Genomic DNA, 17937 nt, shown 5'->3' with positions numbered 1-17937 from the left:
ATTTCAAATATCTTGATGTTTAAATTTCTTGATGTTTAAATTTCAAATTCCTCTGATAATAAGTTATTTCTCAATAATTATGAAAAAAAACTACATTTACAGAAATAATATAACAATTAATTATTCAAATATCTAGAAATATTTCTGAGCAATCTAAATCAACATTAGAAATCAATTTTCGGTTTTTGATGAATAATTTATCTATTGGTAAATTTTATAAATAATTTATATCTTTTATTACGGATAGATTTGTCTATTGGATAACATTTGTCTTAAAATTCATTAATAAAATTTGTTGAAAATTTATAATTATTATTATGGATGAATTTTCTATCAATAAATGAGTTGGTAAAAAGAACATAAAATTATTTGCCCATTTATTTTCAATTTGTTAGTAAAATTTATTAACAATCCTTTTACTTACATATGTTTAACTTGAAGTAATTTGTGAAAAAAAATTGCTAGGTTTCTTGAACAGGAAACTATCTAACTCTTCTCACATAGAGTAAAAGAAGAAAGAAAACTGTATATTTCTTCTGTAATACACACCAAACCTCCAAGGGAGTACCCTCCAAAGGATATAAAATGTCCTGTCTATGTAAATGAATTAACAAAAACCAAACTCTTACAAGAGTTCCTCACCCTCTTATATAGACTCCCATCCCTACTAACTAACTATTATTAGAATGTTAACAAAATTATTTTAAAATGTGTTGGTTTGCACACTGTCTTTGAAAGACATCCATAGGCAAATTATTTAAACTTTAAATCTTCTAATAAATTAGTCTTGGCTCCTAAGTCTTGTTGGCAATTATAAACAACAAATATCTTCCATATATATACCAATTGATTTTTAGAAAATTTCTTTGAAAAGTTGTGTATTAGACTGAGTGGTACCGGACTGCATCTTATATTAAAGCAAGATTTTATGCTATTTGAATCTTGTGAATGCAAAAAAAGTAATTGAAGGAAGAGTTTATCAGAAATAATCAGTCAAAAAATTTGTATATATATTATCAAATTAGGACAAAACTGATTGTTTTGTATCAACTTGACTCTAAAGCTATATTCTACTGTGGAGCTGTTGAAGACATGCCTTGCAAAAAAAAAAAGTATATGATTGATCTATTCAAGCCATGACTTCAGTTTGATAATTTTCCCACTCTCCATATATTGAGCTAAAAGTTTCTCCTCCAAAGGTTTTTGCACACTCAAGAACTGTTTCTCTGGCACAACGTTCCCATGACATTGCTATATCCTCAAGTGACCATGTCCGATCCAAGCATCTCAGAAAGCGAATCAGCTTTGATTTTGCTATTGTTGATAGGTCTTTATGGCATTCAGTACTGTTGAAGTTGAATAAAAAGGAATCAAGGGAGATTTAAACTATCGAGATAAAATTCTTGTTGATGAAATGTGAAACTTAATATTTATAGGATCCAATATTTCTGACATTCAAATAGTTTCATAGTCATAATTTTACAAACATGACTTAATGAATAACTGCTTAAGAATATAAACAAAAGAAAATCATCTTAATATCTAACCTGACTTCTGACAGCTCTTTGTCTACAATAACAGGCAAAGAAGTTGGATAATTTGTAGGAACGAACAACCTTAATGGTTTGATTATTGACTGCATCACAAATATTCATGGTTAATGTAACAGAACACAAAAAATCAATGTGTGCAAAGTTCATAACAGAATATAAAGTATTCACCTTTTTATCTGCAAAAGTATGAGATTCTACGCTCATATTGAACGATACTGCATTGAAAAGGAATTCGATAACCAACCCTTCACTATCCTCAGCCGCTACTCCCGGCGCTTTAAGAAAGCTGACATTTTCTCCAACAACAATCACACTGTCTACCAATCGATGGTTGATCTCCTTTAATTCTTCTAAAAGAGAAGAATTTTCCTGCTAGAGTTACCAATGTTAATGTTAAGGAATGCAGAAATTAAGAAACAGATACCTAAGTAGTGCATTTAGAGTTGCAGAATTTACTAAACAAAATAATGATATATTATTATTCAGTAGAGTGCATTTGTGAAAAAAAAATTAGTGGAAAAAAACTAGAATGAAGGTATATTACCAAAATTCTTGGCTTCTTTTTTTTATATGCGACTGAAGTCCAGTCAGGTTCCTCAGCATCAGACAACTGCTTGAAACTGTGGCTTCGAGACCTTTTCCTACCAGGTTGTGAAAATGCCTCACTTTTCTCAGTTTGTGCAATGAGGTCCGGTTGGTTTTGTTGTTGAACCATCTCTCGTGGTTCATCTAAGAACTCTGAAGTTGCCATCACATCATTCAAATAGACTGCGTCTCTCATTTCATTAACTGATGCGCTCAATGCTTCAGGTGATATGACGGCTAACTAGAAGTATATCACAATAATAGAATTTAGGACAACCACTTTTTATGATTTAAAGAAATGCAAATAAGAAGCATGGAAACCACAAGTTTTAGACCAACCACTTTAAGAATGCGCTTCACTTCATCACTTGGCTCATCAAAATTCAGCGTCGATTTATCAGAAAATTCTTTAAGCTCATTGCAGTTTTCGGTCAAGGGTGAAGCTGAAGTCTCCAGACTGTTTACACTGACCCTCAATGCTTCACTTGCTTTCTCTGAACCTTGGGCTTGCTTCTGTACGGCATTGTCAGGACCTGAGTTTGAAAAATTGTAAAAAACATTTGCCAGTAAGCACAGATAACATGGAAAATATAGCATAAAAATGTACAACCCTAACCGATTAAAAAAAAACCTGAATTAATAGATGTACCTTTCATGATAGACACTTGATCTACATGCTGTGGGAAATTGCTATATTGTTTTTCCACTTGCTGCTCTTTTAAGCATGGCTTGTTCTGCTGAGAAACAAGGTTCAATATACTAGAAGTTCTGTGGTCCCAATTGTTGTGTTGATGGTTTCGCTTCTACTATTTTTAATTGCTGCTCCTTTAAGCATGGCTTGTTTTGATGAGAGACATCCTTCCATATACAGGAATTCTGTGTTCCCAATGGTTGGGGTAATGGATTCGTTTCTATTATTTTCTCTTGCTGCGGCTTGATTTGCTGAGAAACATCCTTCCATATTTGAAAATTCTGTGTTTCCAATACTTGAGTTGGTGGATTCGTTTCTATTATTTTTTCTTGCTGCGGCTTGGTTTGCTGAGAAACATCCTTCCATATATAAAAATTCTGTGCTCCCAATACTTGAGCTGATGATTTCGTTTTTGTTATTTTCGCTTGCTGCGGCTTGGTTTGCTGAGAAACATCCTTCCATATATGAAAATTCTGTGTTCCCAATACTTGAGTTGATGGTTTCGTTTCCATTATTTTCACTTGCTTCTCTTTTAAGCAGGGCTTGTTTTCCCCAGAAACATCCTTCCTCATATAGTAGTTCTGTGTTCCCCATGCTTGTTGTGATGGTTTCGTTTCAATTATTTTCAATGGAGAAATACTAGAACGTGATGGACCTTGATGATGGGAAGAAACATTCTTTGGGGAAAAATTAGATTCTACAAACTTTTCTGCTTCATCTAGAATCTTCTTGGTATCGGTGGTTATTTGGCATTTCTTCAATTTGAAGAGTGCCAAAACACATCCTGTTTGTTTCATTTTCTTCATCAGTTTTTCCAAAAGATCTGTATTTGATCCTTGAGGAAAAGACGCAAGCTGAAGAAATTTAACATAAATATAAAAGATTAGTGGTAACAAGAAAAAAATGTGCAAATCTAGGATCATAGTTTGCTTGAATCAATCACCAACCTGTTGAAGCGCCTTATTCATCTCTAGATAAGAGACATAAACTTTTGAAAAATAGGCACTATTCATCTTTTGAATCTGCAATTAAAAGGACCAATATACAGTTACAAAAAATGTATATCTTTTGCCGTGCACGTTAGAAAATTTAAAAAAAATGATGGAATATGCATTCAATATCAAGATAGAAGGAAAAGAAAGTGAAGAGAAACAACTTCTTCATTACCTCTTGGTAAACCTGCTCCTTCCAATCCGTATCTGCAGATTTTCCAGTTTCTGAAATAGAATAGGTAAACATGATCATTAAAGCTAGAAAAAATCACACATGCTGGGAGCATCAAAGAGAACAAGCCTTGCACATCTCAATACCTTGAGCAGGGAAGACTTCCCCTGAGGCATTAGAGTTTGAGAGACAAGGTTTGGATTCAGCATTCATTGGTGGTTGTGAAAATAGTTCCTTTGTCTTTTTAGATAACCAATGACAGTACTCAGCCTGCAAATAGATGCAGATCACGAACTCGATAAGACTATTATAGTTTTCAAAACGAATTCTTCACATGGAATTAGAATACGACAATGAGATGCAATGAAGAAATTATCAATTTGAAAGTGAATTCTTTCCGGATAACAAAAATTGTAACTTTGTTCCCACAATCCCAAAATATATACCTCATTGTCAGCAGCACCATTCAGTTTCAGCTCAAATCTTTGCAGTTGTCGAACAAGCCCAGATGTCGAAGGTCCATCACTTTGATTCACTACACCTTCCAAGCTACAACAATTAACAACTTGATAATCAGTTAACGTGACACACAAGACAGGGCTAAAATAATTGAATGTAACACGAGAAATTACAATAATATTCTGGTATTGGTATGCATCTTACCATTGTTTCATAAAACGTTTACGAAACTCTGGCAATTTCCATCTTAGAGTTTTCATCTTGGTGTTGGTGTCCATAATAACACAGGCAAAAGGTACTCTATATCCCTGAAAAGCCATAAAATAAAATGCATTAGAAAACAGGAATGGGTGGAACATTTATAATGTGAAATGTCTAGTATTTTCTACAACAGTCTTAGCATACGCAATTACTCATGGCATCAGCATTCATCAAAAGCAATATGGTATTTGGATGGCTAAGCCAATCCAACCCAATACTCACTTACAAATACCAGATAAACTTCTGGATCACGTCTCACTAGTGCAAATACCCACTGAAATTTCCCAACCACGCTTCAATTCTTAACCCCTCTAAGCATGGGTTTAAATACTGTTTATGCCGATATTTCGGCCAAAACAAAAGGCGGCAACTGCTACTACATCATCCATCACATTTATTCACAGAAGTTTCTTTTATAAGTCTTAACAGTAATCATCACCCAGCAAAATCTTGAAAAACCAATTATATCACCTAGAAAAATTAAATTCAAGACCTTAACAAATCAACAACATAACAAATCAACGTAACAAATTACCTTAGCCAATACTAAGACTTTATCTACACTCTCAAGGATCACAAGAAATCTCCCTTTGCACTAAAGTTTTTTGTACGGTCAATCCTTTTCTTCTTTATAAGAACGTTTCTCTCTCTCTCTTTATTTTCCTAATAGCCAGAATTTCTATATATTTAGGAGGTGTCTAATATAATGACAACTATATATGATATTAATTTTTCTTATGTGGAATATACACATAACTCTATTTATAATAAAGGCCCATAACTCTATTTATAATAAAGGCCCATAACTCTACTTATAATAAAGGCCCATAAGGAGTAATATATTTATATAATATCTTTTTATTATATTCCCACATTGATATTTAGGAGGTGTTTAATATAATGACAACTATATATGAGATTAATTTTTCTTATGTGGAATATACACGTAACTCTATTTATAATAAAGGCCCATAACTCTATTTATAATAAAGGCCCATAAGGAGTAATATATTTATATAATATCTTTTTATTATATTCCCACATTGTTTAATTTGTATTCTTTTTCTCTTTACACCCCCTATTTTAACTTGTTGCAGCTAATTAATAAAAGGTAAAAGGCATTTTTTTTTTCTATAACTTAGCAATCATGTTCTAAAATAAAAGGTGTGCACTAAATAACACTAACCTCTGAACAAAAACACCAAAGTTACAAGACTACCTTATTTCTAAGATCTCTTCTCTAAAGAATTTTTTACCCCGAAAATTGCACTTATAAGGAAACATACACCATTCAAAACTTGAAATACTCTCCAAAAAAAATTACAAATTTTCATGATACAATAACAACAATAATTTTTTAAAAAAACTACAATCTATTCACAACTATAGATAGCAAAAAGACTCTACATATATTCTCATCGTGCAAACAACAAACTACCTAGATTCAAAATAAATTGAATTAGTTCTAGAACAATTCACACATGGATTACCAAATCGTATACAACATTAGATTCCTTCACAAAAGTCTTAAAACCAATCCACACATTCATATATACACATGCAATCCACACAGTCATACATATACATACACATGCATTCCATACAATCATACACTTATGCATGCCTTAAAGTCTTACAACAAAAGTTAGACGAACTCACTCATCAAAAGTCCTAAAAGTTTTTTCAAAAATCTTACTCTGATACAAAAAAGTCACATCCAAGGATGCCACAATTACGATTGAAAAGTAAAAATTTTTAAAATCATAATATCGTTACGAAAATCCAAAATCAATAAGTATGTACAATTCAAGAAAAATGAACCAAAACTCCAAATTAATTATAAAGTAAAACTCTACATAAAATAGTTTTTTCAAACAATCATAAATTCTCCAATTCTCTTATTCCATTTTTCGCACTATACAACATCTGAACCGACTACATCATTCATTCTTAACCCTTCTAAGCATGGGTTTAAACACTGTTTATGCTGATATTTCGGCCAAAACAAAAAGCTATGTGATGGCAACTGCTATTACATCATCAATCACATTTATTCACCAAAATTTCTTAGGATGTCAACCATTACAAACAGAATATAACTGTGACATAAAACCTAAAATACAACCATGCCAAAGTACCCTATTCTATGATCACAACACATAATACCAATCCACTTGTAACCCTTAACATTAATTATCACCCAGCAAAATCTTGAAAAATCAAGAACTTACATCACCTAGTAAAATTAAATTCAAAAACCATACCTTTGTTAATGGACTATTGACATAGAGTGAAATAACAGTTATGTAATTTGTAAAGCATGCAATATGGTGTGTCACGTCTCTTATGCAACCGTGCCCCCCAAAGCGATATATTACATAACATATCTTTTGTGAAAATATTTATTATTATTAAAATATAGAGTATTATTAAATTATAAAATATCTTTTGTGAAAAGATAATTTTAAAGATAAATCAATTTTATCATTTTAATATAGATAATTATTTAATGACGCAGATGATTTTTTTTTATTATGACTAGTTATTTATGTAACATCCCAATATCTCACACTGGATAATTCATAATATATGATTTTTTTTTATTATGACTAGTTATTTAAGTTTAAGAAGTAGATACTTAAATGATAAAATTAAAGGAAACAAATTTATATACACTTACAAAATAAGAATGTCTTTATTTTATTATATAATATTAAATCCAAATATAAAAGTAAAATTATTTACATCCAAGCTCATTTAAAATATTATACATGTATGAATTGTAGGGATAGTAATAAACTTTAACGTGAGATTGTAGAAATTTTAATAATTTAGAGAAATATATAAATTTGGTTAAATATTTTAATTAAAAGATAAAATGGTTTGTTACTTATATTTAAATGGTTTAATTTATTTTAAAAGATATATTTGAATATTGTTATATACTATATATATTTACAAATTTAAAAATTATCTCAAGATATCACCAGATATAATGAGTTTTGGCACTTGCTTAGTGAGTTGTTAGCTCACCCAATGAGAATACATAATGAAAAAGTCATGATAGATTGATGAGAAACACAATCACACAACCAAACAAAGACAAAAGGGTAATTTAATTTTACCAAAGAATCATCCATAAAATTGAGTTATAAATATCACAATTAAACACAAATAAAATCAAACAAATTCTAAGCATATCAACATTATCTTTGGACTTCACTATCCGGATACATGTATTGATGTCTGACTCTAGGAGTCCAACACTTGTGTGTGGTGGGACAACTTGTTTACTCAAGCTGCCATAGACAAGGTTAATCCGTCAAACATCTATGGCCAAGGAAAAACAACTAAACTAAGGATCTCCTGCTACTGTTCAAGACATACCCCACCCTTCTTTACTTGAGACTAGATGGTTATTAAAGTGACAGGATGGTCCCGAATACGGAATCCCTACATACACTAAATAAAACCATTACAATAACTTTTCCTTGAAATCCTTCTCACATCGCAAGTCATACATATTCACAGTCATATTACAATAAATCATTCCCAATTCCAAATAAACATGCATTGAATTCATTTTAAATTATTTCAAACAACACAAAAATAATTGAACACAACAAATTTGCACTAGCTTTGAGAGAACACATAGAGAAGATATGTTTTAGATAATAAAATTCGCAAACTAAACTTTTATTTATATTTTTTAACTTTTAATATTAGAATAAGAAAGTCTCATTATTTAGAACATCCTATCAATGTTCTATTTTCTAGACCTTCCCAATATCAAAATATAATTGCAAGACACCAATAATACACATAATTATTAAAATTTATTAACATAATTAATTATGAATCTCTTGATGATTAAATTTCAAATTCCTCTAATAATAACTTATTTCTCAATAATTATGAAAAAGAACTCCATTTACAAAAAATAATATAACAATTAATTATTCAAATTCTATATCTAGAGACATTTCTGATTAAGCAATCTAAATCAACACTAAAAATCAATTTTCGGTTTTCTTTAAAATCTAAAATTGAAGTTACTATTTTCCAAACATCAATTGTTTTTCAGTTGGTACATTTTAACAATGTGTATCGGGTTTTAGTAGACAAAAATACCCTCATATATATCATGTATTCTAAGTTTTTATAAGGTTAAAGGTATTTAAATAATTTTCATTCTAAAAAAAAAAACCCTCAAACCCTTACCTACCTACCGCTCTCATTCCTGTGAATAATTTCTCCTTCATCTCTCTCACTCCAACCTTTTCTTTATCATCCATACTCTAACTCCAATTTAAAAAATCGGAAACACTTGCCTAACCCTAATCCACCTTTCTCACTTATCCAATTTGTTTCTCTCTCATCTTCATACTCTCCCTCACCCACACACAACCCGCGACATTGCAATGTGTTGTTCTTGCTCTATTCGTTCATTTATTTTTCACTTTAATAACAAAATAATTGATGATGTTGATGTTGATTTTTTATTGGAGAGAGATGAAAGAGAAAGTGTTGAAAGGAATGAGAGACATGAGTAATGCGTTTTTTTTTAGTTTTTATAATGAAAATTATTAAAATACCCTTAACCTTAAAACTTAGAATCAATGATATATAAGGGTATTTTTGTCTACTAAAACCTGGTATACATTCTAAAATGTACCAACAGAAATATACATTCCAAAATGTACCAACTGATAGCAAAACCCATGATATATATAAGGGTATTTTACATTTTTTTTAATCATCCATGAAAGATATAATAAGTCAATATTACACATAAGAAAATGGAAAAGTATGAAAAAGTCTTCGATTGTTGCTGTCTAGCTTCCAATGCTCCTAGAATGATAGTCCCTCCAAAATGTAAATGGGCAAAATTCTACAAATATTTATAAAGAGATTTTTTGTTATTTGTAATCACCGATTAACTTTCAATCAGTTAATAAAATTTATTAACCGTCATTTTACTTACATATATTTGACGATCGAGCTTTAGTAATTTGTCAAAATAATGTAAATTATCAACTAATATTGGTTATTATCAATTAATTTTAAAGACATCCATAAGTAAAAACTTTAAATATTCTAATAAATTAGTCTTTGCTCCTAAGTCTTGGCAAGCCATTAAGAATAAATATCTTCTAATAAACATCGTCGTTAGAGACCTCAATGAACAGGAGTCTCATAGGCCTCATACGTCTGCTCCTCAAAGGCTCGCTCCTCAACAATATGATCATCCTCAATAGAAGCTACGTGCTTCTCCGAGCAAAAACGGTAAGTCTTCTCCTACCTTCGCGCTGCGCATAACTCTTTCCTCGAGAACTCGCATCTCGAGAACTAATTAATGATCCACCGCGTGTTCTTCCCATTTCTAAAAAGTCAAATTATTACATAAAGCAAAATCACATAAAATATTGTTTGAAATATAATTAGTAAACTATAAAAAAAATTTCAAATTAAAAAAATTAAACTAATAATAATTAATTTATTAACTTCAATAAAATTAAATAAAATAAACAATTACGCTAACTAATTCTAAAAAAATTTAAAAATTAATTTCATAATTTATTAACTATAAAAAAATTAAATTAAATGAAATTACGTAAATAATTACAAAAAGTTTTACTAACCGTTAACATTCAATATAATAATATTTAATTCAATAAATTTGAAAAGTTTAAATATATCAAATATGTACTTCATTTAAATATATAAAATTTAAACAATTCATTTCAAAAATAAAAATTGAAAACTTTATAAAATAATAAATTAATAAACTAAAACGTTAAAATATATTTTATGAATAACTATAAAAAAATTAAAATAATTAAGAAAAATATTCGTTGAGCCTTCAACGGACACCCATATCCATTGACAGATGTTGATATTAAAATATTTTTTAAAAACAAAATTGTGATAATAGATCCAGACCTTATAATGGACAATACGTTAGATACATTAATGGTATTATCTCAACGGATTTAGGACCTAAACAATATCCAATAATCTCACATTGTTTTAAGAGTAAAAACTAACGACAATTTAAATGCATATTTCTCCTTCTTGGATGTAGGTTACAAGTTTTACAAATTTCAAAGTAAACAATCTTTTCAAAAAGATAATTATAACTCTAAAAATGCTATTTCATTATACTTGAAATCAAAAGAATCTGATGTCTTAACTCATTTAACGAATGTGCTGAGAAAATTGTCTTTCTCATTTAACTTGGTAACCTATAAAAGAAAAAAAATCAACAATACAATTGCAAACATTTAGCTCTTGGAATTTGCTATGAAAATATGTTGGAAATAACATGTTAAATAGCTTAATTTTATTGGTAGTTAACTTGTAACAACATCCACATTCTACTAATAATCAACTCATTAAATAGAGAAACAAGAAAAAATTAGAACAACTTTATTATCAATTTTTTCTTATAAGCTAGCTCCATAAGTTTGTCTATGATAACTTGTTAAAAGGCTCAGCACACAACATATATTAGCTATTGTAATGGTGCATAATTTATAATTAACGAAAGAAGCTACATAATTTTAAATTTAATTAGTATTATTGTTCTATTTCTCTCTCTACTACTTGAATAAGTTTCATAAAGCATTATCTCTTTTGACTTGTGAAATTGATTCAAATAGATTATCCATAATTAAGGAAATAAATGAATCAAGAATAACTAAAGATCATAAGCAAATTCTTCTCTATAGACAACTAACTACCATATGATTTAGCAAACATATCAAGCATAAAACAAAATAATCAAAACATGTTGGAAGAATTCCTTCTACAATTGAATAATATCTTGATTGATAGCTTGACAATCTCTATTAGAGGCTTTATAAGACACCAATAAGGAGATTAATTAATAATTGAAGTAGTTGTGTCAATGACATGTGTTACTATAGGGCGAGAGTTGACGGATCAAATCCAGTAGTTGTGTCAATGAACGGTCAGCTTAGCATGTCCACATTCATACTTTACCAAATCCATTATTCATACAGGAGTCGTTCCTCCCTGGAACGCTCGTTCATATTCCACAACATTTTCAAATCACATTTTCTCCATCTTTCATAAATAAATATCTCAGTTAACTATCTCTTACAAAGATTCCAATAAACTTAAAAATAACGAACGTTCAACCTGAACTGAGAACAAGATCGAACACGTGGAGCGAACACGAGATATCTCAAATTTTGAACTAGATTAATATCAAGGGTTGATACCGAATTGAGAGATAACGAGTACAATAATATATTCCAAGAACGAATGAGCCGAACATCAATTTCAACGTTGAGTCAATTAGATGAACTGACTCTTGAGAACTCACTCAGAACATTAAAAGACTAAACCAAGAATATGGACTCTAGGGTGAAACCAATGAATAAAGATATTTCAAGGCATTCAAAAACTGGTACTTAGAGTGATTCACCGGAAGAAACCGAACACTTGTGTTTAATTGAGTTTAGTATCAAGAAATCAAAATGTCATTCAAAGACTGAACACTATAGAGAGCGAACCCTAGAGGGCTTAAACGAACGCTCGTATTAAAATTAGCTTAAGGAAATGGAACGAGTGCCTGGTGTAAGACCGAGCACCCATAAACTTAATTAACATACAAAGGCTTGATAACATAGTACGATAACATTGAAGTAGTGTTTACGAACAATAAAATATACAATTACATATATACTTAGATTTATAACCGAACGTTAATACCCAACTGTGCTTGGCCGAACGCTCATGCACAGTATTATGAAGTGCAGACGCTCGTCCTCAACCAGGATTCTTCCCAAATGAAAGAATCCACTACAAATCCAAATTCACTAGAAAATCGAACGGTTAAGGACCGTTCAGTAACGTACATACTCTTTCTTAGGGAAATTTCATATTCAAAATTCATATATATTCAAACTCATTTCTTGACATATAACTTCATAACTTTCCACATTCATATCATAATCACTTTCATATTTCATAACATCCAAACATAGAGATTTCATATATTTCATGCATCAGAACATAGCACAGCCATATTTCATTTCCAGTCATCAAATCAACGAACGTTCATACAACACAGTAAACATACAGATTAAATTAAATAAGCTTCCCTTACCTGATACGTGAATGAACGTCCTAAAGGTAGGTTTTGGTTCGTTCGACTACAAATCTTTCTACTCTCAATGATCAACAACTCTTCAAACTAAACCAAACAACATGAAACCAAAAACAACTTAGACTACATGCCTGCATGCAACCAGAGCTTGGTTTGCATGTAGCGGAAGACGAACGACTAAAGACAGATACACTTACCCGTTCAAACTTAAAACTTGTTCGGTTCAAAATGAAGCTTGAGACGCCGGAAGTGCTTCCACGGTGCCTAAACAGAGATCGGAGTAGAGAAAGGGTGAGTTTTGGTAGAGAGAAGGGCGAAATTCTAGAGAGAAGGAGGAAAAATTGAAAGATCAGGTTCTGGGGAAGAAGGTGCATGCAGAGAGAGTGGGACGAGTTTTCAGAAAATCAGTTTTGCTTCCCACGTCTAAACGAACGTCCGCTTGTCTGCTGACACCTGCATTCCACTATCTGATTTTCGAATCCTCGTTGATTGACACCTGGCGTCCGTGCAGAGGGGTTTTGGGTGCGTTTTTAATGATTCTGACATGAGGGGTTTGGGTGCGTTTTTTCGAGGTCTAACAGAATGGCAGGACAACCAGACCCTTTGGCCTTAGTGGAGGAGATGTAGAGGCAGATGCAAGCCATGCAGGCAGAGATTACAACCTTGCGAGCGGAGTGTGTTGTGGGGTAGAGAGAACAGTCAAATCAACAGCCGGTGGTGCTTGCTCATGCTCCTACAGTGGAGCTTGCTCAAACTAAACCCGAGGGAGCTGCTCAAGAGGAGAACAGTTCCAGGACTAGTTTGGTTCGTCCGACTAATGCTGGTCGGGCCGGTGCGCTTCACCCGTTCACAGTGGCCATTATGGAAGAGCCAGAGAAGATGCCTCCAACGATTATCAAGTACGACAAATCGGGGGATCCGAAGGAGCATCTGAGATCATTTGTGGATGCCATGGCGATATATTCGCCTAATGACTTAGTTTGACGCATGGTATTCTCCCTATCACTTAAAGGAGAAACCCTAACGTGGTTTCATTCCCTTCGCCCTCGTACCATAGACGGTTTTGGTATGCTAAGAAATTTGTTTGAACAACAGTTTGCTTCCAATCGAGCCCAAAACCTTACTTATATGGAGCTAACGAAAATTAAACAAAGAAAAGATGAAATCCTGATGGATTTATGGACCGATACAATCGGTCCATTCGACAAGTAAAGGACGTCGACAAAAAATTCATTATGAGCACCTTGGCATTATTGACCTAGAGAACGTTCTAAGCGAACTCCTAGAGTCCACCGCTCGGTGAGTAACGTTCTCGTAACTATCACCTTAGCATTCCTAACCTAGGGAACGTTCTAAGTGAACTCTTAGAGTCCACCGCTCGGTGAGTAATGTTCTCGTAACTCTCACCTTTGCATTCCTATCCTAGGGAACATTCTAAGTGAATTCCTAGAGTCTACCGCTTGGTGAGGAACATTCTCGTAACTTTCACCTTAGCATTCTTGACCTAGGAAATGTTTTAAGTGAACTCCTAAAGTCCACCGTTCGGTTAGGAACATTCTCGTGACTCTCACCTTAACATTCCTCACCTAGGGTAAATTTAAATCTCTCTTAAGTATGACTATTGCGATTACTCTAAATATGAACCTCCCTTAACCTTCTCAACTAATTATTTTCATCTACATGATTCCAACAAATAGAGTTAGGATGATCTCAAGTTTTCTCATGTCGCCTATACATCACACTAAAACACATGTGTAGTTTTCCTCCTTACGAAAGACTACTCTTTCATTTACTACACTGATGTCATACCAAAAGTAAAATACAACCACAACAAAGCACATATGAAGTTACTTGATGTTTAAATTTCAAATTCCTCTGATAATAACTTATTTCTCAATAATTATGAAAAAGAACTACATTTACATAAATAATATAACAATTAATTATTCAAATATCTAGAAATATTTCTGAGCAATCTAAATCAACATTAGAAATCAATTACCGGTTTTCTTTAAAATCTAAAATTGAAGTTACTATTTTCGAAACATCAATAATATATATATATATATATATATATATATATATGATTTATAATTTCAGAAATTTTATTCTCAACTGTGCGGTTACATTTTTTTTGAAAGATATAATAAGTCAATATTACACATAAAAAAATGGAAAAGTATGAAAAAATCTTCGATTGTTGCTTTCTAGCTTCCAATGCTCCTCGAATGATAGTCCCTCCAGAATGTAAATAACTTTATTTATAGGTTTCTGCTTTAGAATAAGGAGGGGCAAAATTTTACAAATTTTAATTAAAAGTCAAATTCTGATCATCTCTTACCAAAAAATTTACTAACAGTTAACATTCAATATAATAAAATTAATAATATTTAATTCAATAAATTTAAAAAGTTTAAATATATCAAAATATTACTTCATTTAAATATATAAAACTTAAACAATTCATTTCAAAAATAAAAATAGAAAACTTTATAAAATAATAAATTAATAAACTAAAACGTTAAAATATATTTTATGAATAACTGTAAAAAAATTAAAATAATTAAGGAAAATATTCGTTGAGCCTTCAAGGGATACCCATATCCGTCGACAGATGTTGATATTAAAATATTTTTTAAAGATAACATTGTGATAATAGATCCAGACCCTATAATGGACAATACGTTAGATACATTAACGATATTATCTATCTCAACGGATTTAGGACCTAACAATATCCAAGAATCTCACATTGTTTAAGAATAAAGACCAACTACAATTTAATCCTTTTCGAGGTTACAAGTTTTACAAATTTGAAAGTAAACAATGTTTTCAAAAAGATAATTTGCTATTTCATTATACTTGAAATCAAAAGAATCTGATGTTCTTAATTCATTTAACGAATGTGATGAGAAAATTGTCTTTCTCTAACTATCATGGTGCATATTCCTTTATTTTGTGAAGGAATCAGATTTTTCTAAATAAATTTGCAATTTTGATTTTAGGGCTTCTTACCGTGAGAATTTGAATGTTTTCCCTAAATTTACTTGCGTGTTGATTCCTTAATCATTTTCTTAACTTAAGTTCTTTTTGTAAAATAAAACAATAAAGGATAAAGATGGAATACATTACACATTTTAATTACAAAGTTTTGTATTAAACTAAGGTAAAAAAAAAATCTTAAATAATTCCATTCGATTTTCTTAATCATGATTTATACCATGAACTTTTATAAATATATAGATATCATAATTTAAAGTATTATGTAATAGTTTAAATATTTTCACTTTTGATCCTAGTATATTTGACGTAAACATCTTTATTGACATTGACAGTTTACATGAGTCAATGAAAGTATGAATGTTTATGGTTAAAAAATATGTCACCAAATTAACCAATGTCTGGATAAAATTTACAAACTGAATATAAAAAAGAAAACTCCTTTTGAAAAATATTATTTTTAGCGGAAGAAATTAAAGTGACAATGTTTTAAATATTAAGTAGACATGTATAAAGAGTATAATTATGTGAAGTTATTTGTTTATATTATTTTGGACATTAATGCATTTTTATGTATCTTTTAAGTTTAATTAATCAACACAAAATACCATTACATGATACTTACATTAAGATTAATAATATACCCGTTACAAGAATTTCCATAATTATTGATGGAATTGTTATAAGAATTTTTATAATTATTGATGAAATTTTATAAAAAAAGATCATTAATAAAACTAAAATTATTAATAATTTTTATTATTAACAAAAATATTCGTGAATAACATGTTCAATAAATTAAAATTTGAATTTTTGATGAATAATTTATCTATTGGTAAATTTTATAAATAATTTATATCTTTTATTACGGATAGATTTGTCTATTGGATAACATTTGTCTTAAAATTCATTAATAAAATTTGTTGAAAATTTATAATTATTATTATGGATGAATTTTCTATCAATAAATGAGTTGGTAAAAAGAACATCAAATTATTTGCCCATTTATTTTCAAATTATTTTCGATATTTCTCATATAATTCATACTTTATAGTTTCATATCAATATCAAATTTCCAGACTTTATACAAATCATATTAATCCTTCATAATCATACGTATCAAACATGATCATACATCACAGCCAACATATACTCTTATTCATTCAATTCATCATCAATCATACATTTACACTCATACTATACACATACATTCATTCGTTTATCAACAGGCATGCATTATCTTCAATCATACAACAAAAGATGAATTAAATACATAAGCTTCCCTTACCCGGATCAGTATGTGAAACGTCCTAAAGCAAGGGTATGGTGCGTCCTCTAACAGCGTTCTACTCCAAGATTCACTTACTAACTTTCACTTAATCTATACACCAAAAATCAAAAATAACTCAGATTTCACCCATGCATGAACCCAGAACCTGGTTTCCAGAAAAACCTAAGGACGAGCTACTGAAGGAGAACTTACCAGTTTCAGTTCTTGAAACTGTTCGGTCCAATGTGTAGCTCTCAGTTCAGCGCACGCTCCTACGGTGCTGAAACGTGATCGGAGAAAGACTTGGTGAGTTTACAGTAGAGAGAAGTCGGGAGATTCTAGAGAGAAGGTGGAGAAAATGGAGGTTTGAGCTCAGAGGAAGATGAAGAGTGCGTGCAGGTGAGAGAGAGTTTTTCGAAAAATCCATTTTTGTTCAATCCACGTTCGTTTGGACGAACGTCTCCCAAGCCGACACCTGCACACCCACTTCTGAATTGGAAGCTTCTCAAGTGACACGTGGCGTGCGTGCATGCGGTGCAAAGTGCGCTTTTAAGGTTTCTGAACCGTGAACGTGGGTGCATTAACGTGATGTGACAGAGGTTATTATTACTAATTATTTAGGGTTTCACATAAAACTAAAATTATTAATAATTTTTATTATTAACAAAAATATTCGTGAATAACATCTTCAATAAATTAAAATTTGAATTTTTGATGAATAATTTATCTATTGGTAAATTTTATAAATAATTTATATCTTTTATTACGGATAGATTTGTCTATTGGTTATTATATGTCTTAAAATTCATTAATAAAA

The 17937-nt window shown here is 30.8% G+C and overlaps 1 protein-coding gene across 1 annotated transcript; it reads right to left on the bottom strand.

Annotated features, from left to right (window-relative positions):
- Positions 1 to 1079: 1079 nt before the first annotated feature.
- On the bottom strand, positions 1080 to 4869 carry LOC148202526 (uncharacterized). The gene is made up of 13 exons (XM_088109639.1): positions 4858 to 4869; positions 4657 to 4760; positions 4440 to 4542; positions 4140 to 4263; positions 3997 to 4046; positions 3777 to 3851; positions 3283 to 3683; positions 2788 to 2885; positions 2478 to 2671; positions 2098 to 2379; positions 1722 to 1922; positions 1548 to 1636; positions 1080 to 1346 (listed from the first exon to the last, which is right to left on the bottom strand). Exons 1-13 carry the CDS (start codon positions 4867 to 4869, stop codon positions 1130 to 1132), a joined length of 1950 nt encoding a protein of 649 aa, XP_087965765.1. The 3' UTR covers positions 1080 to 1129.
- Between the last annotated feature and the right edge of the window lie 13068 nt (positions 4870 to 17937).

The sequence above is a fragment of the Vigna umbellata genome, chromosome 3 (assembly GCF_029865625.1).
Source record: "Vigna umbellata cultivar VRB3 chromosome 3, Vumbellata_1.0, whole genome shotgun sequence".
Classification (NCBI taxonomy): Eukaryota; Viridiplantae; Streptophyta; class Magnoliopsida; order Fabales; family Fabaceae; genus Vigna; species Vigna umbellata.
Note: the sequence above shows the minus strand (reverse complement) of the source record. Positions and strands in the feature narration are given on the sequence as shown.

Bases quoted from the DNA above. Each gene is read 5' to 3' on its own strand.
- LOC148202526 (XM_088109639.1), bottom strand. The intron at 4,047-4,139 runs GTATTGAGATGT...ATTCTATTTCAG, and splicing joins GGAAGTCTTCCCTGCTCAAG to AAACTGGAAAATCTGCAGAT. The intron at 3,852-3,996 runs GTAATGAAGAAG...TTTTAATTGCAG, and splicing joins AGGAGCAGGTTTACCAAGAG to ATTCAAAAGATGAATAGTGC.